This window comes from Aythya ferina (assembly GCF_964211825.1).
Source record: "Aythya ferina genome assembly, chromosome: 4".
Lineage (NCBI taxonomy): Eukaryota > Metazoa > Chordata > Aves > Anseriformes > Anatidae > Aythya > Aythya ferina.
Window position 1 is genome coordinate 43,237,194 of NC_140300.1, and position 13,676 is coordinate 43,250,869.

At 40.7% G+C, this 13,676-nt stretch overlaps 1 protein-coding gene across 3 annotated transcripts in view; it reads right to left on the minus strand.

Moving 5' to 3' along the window:
• Positions 1 to 13,676, minus strand: part of NR3C2 (nuclear receptor subfamily 3 group C member 2) — a gene marked incomplete at its 5' end in the record, with an annotated part of 201,522 nt that overhangs the window by 51,339 nt on the left and 136,507 nt on the right. For all 3 annotated transcript variants that reach the window (XM_084517184.1, XM_084517185.1, XM_084517183.1), the window contains one exon: positions 4,927 to 5,043. In XM_084517184.1, coding sequence (XP_084373310.1) covers positions 4,927 to 5,043 — 117 coding nt within the window. The remainder of the gene's footprint in view (positions 1 to 4,926; positions 5,044 to 13,676) is intronic.

Below are 13,676 nucleotides of genomic sequence, written 5' to 3' on the forward strand. Positions count from 1 at the left end.
TAAACTGCAGTGTATTGGTAAAAGTCTCGCAGAAGAACTAACATGAACCCAGCTGAATTTTCAAGTTAAAAAAAAAAAAAAAAAAGGACTTGATTTCTTGATTCCGTAAGAGGAAAATGCTCCATAATAAACGCAAATAAAAATGCAGTTGAAGTCAATTGGCATTTCAAAATGCCTCGCAGTTAAATTTTAAATGAAAAATAAAAATTAACCATACATGTACTCAAAATTGCTTTATGGTTTCTTACACAGAGGATTTTTTTTTCCTTTCAAATTTATGAAACCTTGTTCAGCAGTAAGTTGGTAGACCAGGAGGTGCTGTATTTAAGTTCTTCTTAGTTTTCAGTTTTTCCTATACTTGTATTTTTTTTCTCTTCCTTTTCTCCCAACTGCTTTCTTTCTCTCAAAAAGATATTAAAAAAAATATAATATAAACACATAAGCTGCAGTAACTGAAAATAATATCATAGTTTCAAATCTCTACTAGTATAAGTTATTAAACAGAAAATGGAAAGCTGGGCAAAAAGGTGAAATACTGTATCTTATTACTGATTCTCTCATTTAATCTATTTTTCAGATTATTGAAATATTTTAATGTATAAAAAATAAGGAGATGTGCAAGCAAAGACTACAAATCACACACAGCATCTTGCGCATGAAGTGTCTTACATATGTAAATGTATGCAAAACCAAGATTCAGATTTCACAGGCAGTCTCTGCAGACAGAGCGATGAACTATGTAATTTGCAAGGTGAAATCTACTTTATTTCCCTTCAATATCTGAAGGGTACTTCAGCAAGCTCTCTGCTTACTGTTGTGGGGGAGCAGAGCTGCTAGGTCTCAGAACTGCTTTATATGGGAGCTGAGGCAGAAAGGGATCCTGGTCCTACACCAAAAAGGTGTTGACCTTTCTGTCCTGTAAGCATATATAACGCATCACATAGCAGAAGAGGGACCTTCAGTGCTCATGCAGCAGCAGCAGGAGGGCTGCTTGGTCACTAGGTCACACCAGAGGAGCAAGGACGAACCTGCCTATAAAAGGGTCAGTGAAGTGGTGGGATGGGGTCCTCTCAAGCCACACCACACAAAACGTTTCCCTTCTCCAGCTTTTCAGCACGGAGTGTGGTGTGCAGCATGAGTGAAACCGGGAGGCTGCTGCCTTGCTGGGCACAGCTGGTGGTGTGCGAGAGGCTGCACTGAGCACCTGTGTGGGGCTACAGGGTCTGAGCACGATCCCCCCAGGCTGCTGTGGGGACGGGCGTGAGCAAGGAACGGCAGCGCGAGGTGGGAGTCGAACAAAAATGTCTCGTGCGGAAGTGAGAGACTCGACAAATCTGATCACAGCGTATGCTGGAAGAAACTTCACAACTCATGAAGTCATTCTGGTCCATAATTAACTGAAAATTAATTACAGAATCTTGAAAAGAGCATAAACCAAAAATGGGCCAGCATACCTTCATAGTGCAGTTGCTCACTCTGAATCTCTTCCAATAATTAAGTCTAGCATATGGCACTGGAGCTTAAAAAAAACAACAACCACACAACAAACAAACTATGATTCCCAAAAAAGTTTGAGAGTCCTGCCTGCTGAAGGGATGTGTCTGTCTGCAGTGCACAGGCACACTTTCTAGAAATGAGTAGGATGAATTAATTTGGTATTTGGCAACTTCAGCTTCGCAGAAATTACAGGTTGCAGATGCTTCTTATGAAATCAAAACAAAAATCGAGAAAAGAACGCAATTAGGTAAATTATTTGCTGACTTGATGAATAATTCTCTAAAGACTATTAGAGGATAAGAGCATGGAGAACTCTACAATTTTTCAACAAACAAAAGGAGGAGGTAAACAATAAAACTGCTACATTAATTTGGTTGAGCATTCATAAAAAGGTGTAGTTTGTAGCACTGAATTACACGTATTTTTGTAAAAGGTGCTTAAAGCATGGCATGCTGCCACACATCAAAATATTATTTTTTGTATAGAAAAAAATAGTTAGCATGCTGGGAAGTTGAAGATACCTGATCAAAACAAACCTGCAACACTTTGGCACAGTAAACAAAAGAAAGAACATTAAAAAAATTCTGAGAAAGAATATAACTAGAAAAAAAATACACCAAAGATCAGTAGACTGATCAGAGATTGAGCAAAAATGTGTTGCAGGAAACATGGGAAAATCTTTCTGATTTCCAGTTTTCTACTACAGAGATGAGTATCTTCAGTTACAGTAGGAAGACAATCAGAAAATTTCACATTACAAGATGTTTTCTCTTTGTTTTCTAAAACACCCCATTGTGGTAACTGGGAGCTGGGTGGCAGCCTAGGGTGCAGCCTCCCTGTGGACAGAGAGGGATGCAGAGAGAGTCAAGTTTTTTTTCCAGCCCATGGTAGACAGCAGCTTGTTCTGTACAGCAACAGTTCTTCTGTATCAACTGCTTTATTCCCCCATCAAAGCGAGGGCATAAATCACTGTAATCGTCCGCAAGTAGAAAAGAAATGTCCATGGCTTCAGCAGCTTGCCCACTCCTCAGCCCTGAGCTACGCTTATGACCCTTTTGCATATCATCTTGCTGTTTTCCCCATGAACCAGACACATCGGCATCTCCAATGCCGTTTGTTTTTTGTGTTTACCTTGGCTTCCAATTGGAGGGTGAGAGCTTAAATTAGATCTACCACACAAAGAGCACAGCACTGTGCAGTGTGACTCAGCTAGAGAGAGTACTATGCTGCAAATAGGATTTGAACTAAATCACATTTATAAATTCATTTTCCTCCAGCTCTTTACTGCTCACAATGCCTAACGAAATACTTGCATGTTTTTGTTATATGTCCAAACCAGAAACAGGTAAAAGTCAATTTTTATTGGAGTAGTGTATATCCTTGGCAAAAGTAGGCTGTCCACTGCTGAAACTACAAGCTTTCATGTATCTTAATAACAACGTGAACACACACTGTATACTCAAGTTAATTATGAAAAATTGTTTCTTAGTACCAAACCTTGGAAAATTCTGTGAAAAGAAAATTACTGTTTCCAAGTCTGCATTAATAACTACTCTTGCCACTTCAGCCTCTTTTTTTTCATTATGATCTCCATCATATCTGAAATCCCTGAAACAGCACACGTAAATTCCCAAAATTAAGTCTGAGATACCGTGTTGCTCCTCCAGAGATGCCCGATGCAAAGTGCACCACCGAGGAAGGAGGACTTAAGCTGTTAATGGCTTTAAGCCATCAACGTTTCCTGCCAGACTGGGGCCAGCTGAAAGACTGAAAGGTCTGTTAGCATGATTTGGCAGCCCTGTCTCTGGGCTGCAGCCACCTTCTCTCTGGCAGACCTCCCCCTGCCTCCAACCTGGCCTTTCTCTACTGAACCATGCACAAGGCACCATATTGCATCCCTACCCGCAGCCACGTCCCTCCCATCTCCTCCACCGCAATGATGGGAGGACTCTTTTATGCCATTTAAGTTCCCTTATGTGGCAGAAAGGGATTGAATCAGGAGTGAGAATTTCATCTTAGTTTCTCTAAGTGAAGGAAATCACCAAAACAGTTAAAACCACAAAGCTCATCTGCACGCCTCTATGACTGCATTGTAGAGATAGGCTCTGCCTCCTGGGTCATTAAATGAAGATCTGGAATTGCAAACAAATCCCAGCAGACTACCAAGATCCAACAGAAGGGAAGTTTTTTCAACATATTCCTCGTTTACAGTACACTGGCAAGTGGTAAAAGCAACCCCATTGCACTAAGTTTACCCCCAACAATCTGTCCTGTTCTCCTTTAGGAATCAGAAACAAGGGGCCTAGGGGGAAATGCAGCATCTCAAAACTGGTAGAGGGAGTGAAAACAGTCCTAATGCAGGAAAAGGATAGGGCTACTCTGGAAAACCAGTGAAGAACAGCTTGCTTGAGCATTTCTGCCAGAAGATAAGGCACAAAAAGAAAATGGGGAGGTAGAAAAGGCGTCAGGAAGCACACGAGCCTTCATTTTGCATAGAACCTATGAAAGACAAGCAGCTAAATCTGTCTATAGAAATAAGCTAAATTAGTTCTAACAATAGGTCCAGGTGGATAAAAAAAATAATTGAGAGAGAGGAAAGAATCTGGAGGAATTATGTGACCATGTTATAACTTTCTGGAACAGTAAAAACATCCTAAGGAAATGGTTACTCTGTGCATCAGGGAAAGGACCTGTAGCAGTACCCAAACCCCCAGTCACAGGCTCTATAATAAACCAGAGAGTTGGGGGAAAAAGTGATTTATAATACAATTTGCTCAGGGAGATGACTCGTAACAAGATGCCTACTGAAGCACAGCCAGAATTGTGTAGACATTGTAATTGAAGAATTAAAACAATGGAAAAAACTATTATAAGTTTTGTTAAAATACAGTTTTCAAGATACTTTTAATTATTAAGACAAGTTTTTGCCTTTTGTTATCGGCATATGAAAGACAGAGTAACATCATCAAAATAATTGCATACACAAACAGTTGCAGAAATGAATCAATATAAGTTGATGTGGATAAGTTGATGCCGAATAAGCATCAACAAAAAAGTTGAGAGGTTTCACTGTGTGTGCATTTGTTTTCCATGATGGTATAAAATGTTTTTTAGTATTCTAGAGAATGCTCATCACCAAAAAAAATTATGCAAGCCTTGAAGCCTTAACACTTTTAGCTATATGAGATTCCAGTAAAATTACTGTCATCATAAAACACCCACTTTTCTTTTTTCTGAGCCATAGAATACGTATCTCCAAAAGCTGATTTAGAATGACAATAGAGTTTATTAGCTATTAAGCACTTCTTCAGGATAATTCCACCTTAAACTTCTGAGATTATGCAGCTGCCAGAACTATAAAAAGGCTGCACATTTCCAATATTTTTGCCTAATCAAATTAAGAGACCAAACTATTAATATTCTACTTACCTCCTAGATTCATTCCAGCTTGCAGACATTTCTGTAATCGACAGGCTGGGCAGTTCTTCCTCCGAATCTTATCAATTATGCAGTCGTTCCTTCCCGCACACAGATAATTGTGCTGTCCTGAATGAACCAAAAACCAAAATGCTTTATTAGAGTATGTATTTAAATAATTCCCATTTCCTTTCCTCTCATTTTGCAGTCACTTTGGGTTTCTTATTAATGCAGAAATTCCCAATCCCATTCTTTGGTCTTCCCAATAACCTTGGTAACTTATCACGGGCCTTACTATGAGCTTTTCTTCTGCTTAATTTGGGAAAGAGCTCTTTCGTCCAAGCGGGACTTCACTTTTTTTTTTTTTTTCTTTTCTTCATACAACAAATGATTGGTTTGATCTTTTTTCAAATATCCTTACATGTGCAGTACAACAAAGCAGCTCAGTAACTCTTAGTTTGTTATAAACCCAAGGGCCAGTCTCGTGTCAAAGAAGTTCACAACCTGAGGCAGAAACACCAGGTGGAAGTTGATGTTCTGAATACACTCCATTTTCTTTAACCTGTTCACAGAGTGCTTGATTTTTGATTTAATACCTTCTTCTATGTAGCAGATTTCTGAAGGGTTTACCAAAGCAGGTTTAAATCACAACATATTACTTCAGTTCTGTAAAGCCCCACAGAAACATTCATGAAGAGACAGCAGGTATTTAATACATAACATTTAGCAGAAGGGAAATACATGGCAAGAAGGAAAATAGGCTGGCATTTAACAACTTGAAGACTCAAAAGGAGTTTTGCTTTGTGGGAGTAATGTAGGTAGAGCAAATGGATGCGGTGTGCCAAGCAAGGGCAGCACCACATACATGGACTTTTCAAAATAAGGTGCTTGAATCGGATGTGGAAGAAAGGAAGCCACAAGGGGTTAGTGCAGCATGACAGGAAAAGAAAGAGGAAGATTATTTGAGCTGCCCGAATCCAGAGGTGGCACACTGGAATGCGGGGCGGCCACAACAAGCAGCTTGCAGCAGATGTGACAAAAAGTGATACAAAGAGCTTCCAGAAGGATGAAAGGAAAGGACACAGCTCACAGAAGTACAACACTGCAGGATTTGCCAGCACCTGAAATTTGAAAAAATAGTCCAGTATAAAATACAACAGTGTGCTGCAGGTGTACATAGCTGGCACTGGAGAACTACCAAGCCCTGGGGAGAGGCATTTTAGAAAGAAGGTAAGAAACTCATTAGTCCGTAAACTACACACAAGTCAGTAACAAAGACACACAAGACAGAGGAAAACATTAGGATTGTAACTGCAGTTACACCAAGGAGGAACAAAATAGAGAGACTCCTAAACCAAAACCCAAATGACAATGAGATGTGAAGAAAACCAGGAACTGGACAAAGAGCATGAATGTCCATGTCAACAACTGAAGCAAGTGACAGCGGTGCAAGAGGCTGGTGCATACAGGGAAGAGGAAGCAAAGACTCAATAAGGGGACAAAGGCTCAATAAGGGGACAAAGCTGCTGCAGAACAAGAGGTTTAAGATATTTTTGCCAAGACATTTTCCACAATACACAAATGCCTCCTCGGGGAAAGTCAAAGAGAATATTCATGGGACACAGGAGACCTGGCTTCTATTTTAGGTTCTTTCAGGAATTTGCCTTACGACTTCAGATAAGTAATTTTCTATCTCTACATCTGATTTCCTTTCACCCCTACCCAACGTTATCTATTTAGACAGTGAACTCAAATTTGGGCTACTTCTTGCACCTCTTCACTGAGCATCTCACACAAAGATTGGTTCAACCTTATTTGAGTAAGCAAAGTGTTACTGTAATACCACAAAGTTATTGTCACTTAGATAATAATGTTTTAGATGTCTAACCACCAAGCAGATTGACAAGTCAGTGCTTTTATTAAGGGACTTCACCTAGCACTGTGGCACTGCCAAAAAACAATAAAACGTGGGCAAGATAATTCATGAAATGAAGCTCATGAAGTTATGCCAGACAAGTTCAAGATGAACAGTAATTTAGTGACAGCATCAATATCCATCAGCTGATCTTTAAGTAGGCCTGCTAAAATAATAAAAAGATAAAATTCTTAGCTAATCACAGACTGAAAACCTGCTTATCAAGTAATGTTTATAGTATGGAGCGATCTGTACAAAAACCAGATACAGAAGAGAAGAATGTGCTTAATTCCTATTTGCATTTTTGCTCTGTACTGAACACATCTCCTAAAGAAGCAGCAGCATGAAAGTGAAATTAAAGTGCAAAACACAAGTGTTTAAAATAACGGTACACAGCATAAAGATGGTTTATATATCTTTACAAACACTGGTATCTGGATTCTTATACTGATTTCGTGGAGAGAAGGGAAAAACGGTTATTTTTTTGTGAGAAATGTAAGTACGATTGTTCAGTGCTCATACAATGTCCTTTGTACATCACAGAGTACTGCAATACCATTTTTAGGCTTTCACAGGCGGGTGCAGGCTATTAATATGACAAGTCAGCTCTAATGCTGCAGAATGAACCCCATTGCAGAATCTCCCTGAAGGCAGTTTGTTCTATGAAACTGTACACCTGTTAAGTCAACATTTTTCATTACTGCTTTCAAAAGCTAATGAGTTTAATAAAAAGAGGTTAACATTTATGTACTCCACAATAATTACTTGGGTCACATTCTTAAATATTGTAGAAACATTTATGTGCCTCGATCACTGTCACATGGTGACTTCATAAGGAATCCTCCCACTATAGCTGACTACTTCCATAAGTCACCCTTCAAACGGCTTAGGTAGCCTGTAATTATTACTTTCTAACCCATCAACTCTAGGCTAAATAATTTCAGAAAATATAATTTAGTAAAGGCTCCTCAGTTTTTGAATCGCGTATCTCTGAATGCTAACATATGGTACAAAATCTGTAAGTAGTTTTTCTAGTAAGCAAATGTCTTCTGTAGATCAGAGAGATCGTCAAATTTCTTTTATTTTCTTGTATTTATTAATTAAATAACCATGGCCATCTTAAAACTTACATTAATCAAAATAACTTGAAAACCCTTAAAGAAGAGAAGAGATCAGTGTTTAGGCAAACCTTCTATGTAGAGTACAGTATCACATACTAAAGAAACATTTTTCACCTGAAAATGATTTTTTATCGCCACCTATTATGAAAAAAAGCTTCAGATTTCCATGCAATCAAAATATTTCTGAAATAAAACTGATTTTGAAAAATAAGTTAGTAAAGAAAGACTCTCATAATGAATCAGAATCTTCCATTCCTGTAGCATGAGCCTCACCCATGCCCCTAAACTTCAAAATAAAACAAAACCTACACATCTGAGGCTGATGTGACTCTCTCAAGACCTCCCGGCTCTTCAGGTTCTCAATGAGGTGATGGAGATCATCCTGCAAGGAGGCTGTTGCTTTTGTGGTGGCTAGATCTCTAACCCTCTCAAGCAGCATATTGATCTTTCTGCATTGCTTGTGCTTCGCTTAACCCAGTTATTCTTTTTATCCAGTTTAATCACCCACAAGTGGGCTGGAAAGCGACAGAGTAGATATCAAATCCTCATCTCCCATGTGCTAATGCATTAAGATGAAAGTGATTTTTATATATGCCCTCATTAAGTGCATTTATATGAGGTAATTCCTATTCCATTTAAAATACATAGATACAAAAGATGCCAGGAAAATTTCCTGTTCAAAATAAATAATGAATAGGTACTAGGCTGTTACATACTAAGAAGAAATAAAGGTCTGTCATAGTCATGGTACGGCTGAAGGAATATTTGAGTTTGCACTTTTCAGGTTACTATGTCACTATATACCACAGGAAGACACATACTAAACCACACACAAAAATATTTCACAGATGAGAGAACTGAAAAGCATTTAAAAGTCTTTGATTCCCTGATTTTATAGGACTGTGAAAGAAAACAAAAAGGAAGTACTCATGAAGTTGAGTCTTGAACTGCATTTTCTTGAACAAGCAAAATTCAGAAGGGGGGAGGAAAAAAAGCAGTTCTTATCTGGCCTATGAATTACTGCCCAAATAAGGCTGCAGTAGAAACCTGCAGCATCAGTTGTGCCTTTATCCACTCTAAAATTCCAGCATAATGACTGAACCACCAGTCCCAAAAAGCGCCTTGCTCAGATGAGCTCATATATGCGGGCAGAGCGCTGCTGCACTCTTCATGATACATCAAGCCATGCAAGTCCGCAGTAGGAACGGGGTCTAAATATTTCTTGCCAGTAATATTTCTGTTACTGTCTAAGGCAAAATTAGAAAATTACAGCAGTTTGTGAAATATTCCACATGTTCTCTCTGCTGCCTTTTTTTTTTTTTTTTCTTAAAGTTTTTCAAAGCCTAAGTCAGGAACTGCAAGTCATTACCAAGTCCTCTACATTTCTGCTCTCTTGTTAAAATAGCAACTACTATGATCAAGTGTTAAACGTCGTAAAAAAAAAAAAAAAAAAAAAAAAAAGGAAAGAAAAAAGAAAGAAGAAAAAAGCGTAGTGCTGGAAGAGGATCCAAAGACTGTTTAATTCAAGCCCACTCATGGAAGCAAGATAAGACTAGCTTCATAGTTCAGGCAGATTTTTTTCACCCCTCTAAATTTGCCTACGAACCTTCTGAGGAAAGGTTTTCTGCAACTTCCCTGCAAACCATGTGACTAGGCCAGCGATTAGTGAGCCTTTAGGCTGTATTTTTTCCCTTTGCAGTTAACCTAAGCAGGAATATTTTGCAACAGAGAGAGAAGTTAGCACTCCCCCCAAGACACACGGAGTAATAGACTGTCATCTCCTTTACAACAATCTCATGCTTATCGAAAAATGTATGTTCCCCAACTCTTTGCTAGACTAAACAAATCCAGTTCTCTCAATCTTTCCTCACAGGTCATGTTTCCTAAATCTGTCATCATCCCTCTTATTCTTCTCTGCTTTCTTTCATAAAACATAGCACCCAAAACTGGCCGCGTTCCGCTCGCTGCGTTTCACCACCGCTAAGCACAATAACATGGTTACTTCCTGCACCTTGCACACAACGCTCCTGCTAATACAATCCTGCACCACATTTGTCTTTTGGCAATCGCATTGCCTGCTTGACTCATGCTCGCTCGGGCTCCGCTCCGCCGCCCAGCTCCTTTCCTGCAGCCCCGCTGCCTCGTTCCCTGCCTTGTGCCGGAGGCATTGCCTGCCTTCACCCGGGAGCTGATGCTCTCTTTCCATGGCTGGGGCTACGTGTCCACTGCAGCATCCCCTGGGAAAGGCAAGGGGAAAGTCCGAGAGCCGGCCTCAAAAACAGCAGCGAGTTTTGGGACCCCAAACAAAGGCGCGATTGAGGAAGCCTCGCAAAAGGAGGGGAAAGTGAGAAAACAGGAGCGGCAGCTAAGGAGCAAATAAAGCAGAACAAGCTTTAAAAAAGCTCAACTTCTAAAATAGCATCTCACTGAAGCATATCAAAATGCATGTGCAATTCACAAACTTTCCTTCTCCCTCCACAAAGAGAATTAATACAGTAACTCAAAAAAACTAAGGCAAAGTTGCTTTCCTGCAGCAGAGGCCAGCCGGGGGTTGAAGGAACCAGAATTCCCCTCCAGCCCCACGGCCTGGAGCTGCCCATCAGGGCTACGATCCCTTTGGAGCCTCTGGGCTAGCACCAGGGCCGGGATGTCCCCATAGCCCCTTGCCCACGACAACAAGGACACAATAAAAGTCTTAGGGCTTTGAATGCTGACCAGCACCGGCTCGAGCAGGTGCGCAGAGGTGTTAAACACTATTACCTGGCCTCCTCGGCACAGGGAAGCTCATCTGAAGACCCTCCTGATGCTTCTGTCTGCGTTTGCTACTATAACCACCCATTTGACCCATTATCCTAGTGAATGACAGGGGAGAAAAAAATCTGGGTTCAATGTCTATACTTCTACACTACGAGCCCCTCAATCCCATACACATTTTTTACTGCTCATCTCCATCCCTCCCCTTTACCCACCAGCCCCTCGATGGCACAAGCCTGGCCCCTGCAGCCACTTTTCTCTGCTGAAGGAAACACAAAAAACCTGTGGCAGATAATCAGTAGGAGGAAAGGATGCCTCTTGCCTTGGCAGTATCTGGTCAGCAAACAGAACTTTGTGTCGGGAATTCCTGCTTGCTGGCATGGCCCTAATGAAGGGGGTTGCCTCCTGCACATCCCAGCCTCTTCTTGCCCATGCTCTCGGGGCTATGTGATGTGCTCCTTTCAGCCAGCTCTGAGACCTTCGCATATTTTGTGAAGCTGTTGTTACTACTGTAATCCACATAAGCTCTTGTAATTAATAAAAATAAACTGTTTCTTTTTATAGATCAAATATAAATAAAATTCCTGCTACAACTTGTCACAATAATTTCCCATATGAAAAAAAGGATTTTCTCTTTCAAAGGAATTATATTGCACTTTGAAGAAACAAACTGCATATACCTGAGGTTTTTATTTCACAATCTGCTGTAGGTACTCTCAAATAAATCAGCATGATAAGTACAGTAAGATGAATCTCTTTCAAAATTTCAGTTTTCCCACAGCCTCTATTCCTTACAATTAAAAAAAAAAAAAAAAAAAGTGAAGTAAAAAGCCTGCTATTGAATGGAAATCAGAACTGCATTTTCATTTAAAAGGTCCATTTGTTACACAGTTGAGGGGTTGTTTTTTTTTTTTTTTTTTTTTTTAGCAGTTGACAACTGCCCAGCAACAGCAGCCTATGTTTGCAGTCACTATTTTAGGCTACATCACATGTCAATTACATAACCTTGTTTTACTGCTCTTGAACTGGTTCGAACAACCTGGGAAACAGATTAGGGCAGTCCCTCCCGAGCTGCAGTCCCAGCGCAGCCACAGCCCCCTCCTCCCCGCTGCAGCTCCCGGGGCTGTGGCCACGGCGGGTCCCTCTCCGCGGTTGGTTACTCATTGCTAGACCTACCTGAAGCATTTAGTAATTAACTTCCTCAGCTCTGCTTAAACCAGTCTGGTCTGACCATGGTAAACTAATAAACTCGGTTCCTCATGCTAAGATTTATGAGTAATGCAGCATAAGCTTATAAATGCTGCAGACAGGGTACAGAACTGAGATATGAATATTGCCCCTTCGTTTTATACAGTGAGTGCTCACGGTTTGCGGTGCAGATATCGATCTCAGGGTTTCCCAAAATTCAGGGTCTATCTCCTTCATCACTCCGCAGCTCTACTCTTCTGGCCGTACCACCCCAGACCAAATGCTTTTCGGCTGCAGGCAAAGGTTGTATCTGTCAGTTGTTCAAGACAACAACATCGATCCATTATGGTAATTATTACCAATTGTGCTTATTGCATTGGTATAGCCTACATCTTTCTCAGTTAAAGACTTGATTAAGATTTGTTTTCATTTTGGAAAAGTATTCACCACGTTGGGATATTCCCTGCTTGCTTCACATTCTCCTGCTAGTTCTAGAGCCCAAGACACCTCCCCATTTTTTTTTTAGCCATTTATATTAGTGGATTCATTTATCTACATTTTTTTTTTGTTATAATTTTGTAATTCTCCTTCCCCCGCCCTTTTGTTTATTTCCTTCAGTAAAGTTTCTTTTCTCACCTATCCTTCTCCCTTATCTACTTTCATCTTTAGTGCTCTACCCCTCTCCTGTCCCACGACTGTTTCTCCAGGTTGTTCGTTTCCTTCCAGATGCGTCATTTCCTCCGCTCAACCTGTAACTAGGCATTTCATAGGGCGCTTTTTCACTGCAGTCAAAGGTCACACCTCATTTCATACACCCAAGCAAAGTAGCGCAAAACCAGCTGGGATATGGATAAAAGCACGGTCCCAACAGCATCGCTCGCTGCGGGGTCCACAGAATCCAGCTAGGGCGCTTTTAAAAGCATGGGCACATCAGTTACTTGGTGCTCAAATAGTGAGAACAGTCTGCTAACTCCAGCAACACACTATTTTTCTAAATTTTCTATATGCTTTATACCTTGTGCTTAACTACTATTTCTCATTACCATGTTATACATGGTACCGACTGAAATGCACGCTACCAATTCTTTCCAAGTATCCCTGAGAAAGAGCTGCGGGTAGTTCTCAGGTGGGGATTACATTATGATCAAACACCCTGTGCGTGGACTACCACACATTTCCTCCAGAAAGATGAAGTTTGAAAGGAAAGATGAAGCACCAGTGCTTCCACCCGCGGTGACTATGGATATAAAGCCAATTTCCTTTCTTTCTGGAAGTGAAGCAGGGAGTGCTGTGTCCCCTCTGGTGCTTTTTTACAGCATCACAGCTGCCTATCGATAGAGACTGCATGCAAACGTCTACTTTAAATCTCTGCAGCCAAAACGGGGAATATGCTTTCCCCAGGATTAGCCATCAGTGAATAGCTAATGCAACAGCTAGGGAAATACGATACGTGGAAGTTTTCAAGTTGCCATACTACTGTGCTCTCCCTGTGCACATCAAAGAGGCCAGATTTCAGTGCTCTGGTGATTTCGATATAGAGGCTGTCTCCTGCTTCCCCCTCAGGAAACTTGCTTTCACACTGGGCTGAGACCAGGTTAACACAAACAATTGGTACGTCTGGTGATCCTGGCAAAGGAGATGAGAAGTTATAAAAATCGTTCTCACTCACTATTTTAAGCAGACTGAAAGGGCATCGATGAGAGGGATCAAGGAGAGAGAGAGGAAATTTGGCAAGGGAGCCCGGGATGTAGCCTAAAAGAGGCTAGTGTTCTGCAGGAGAAATC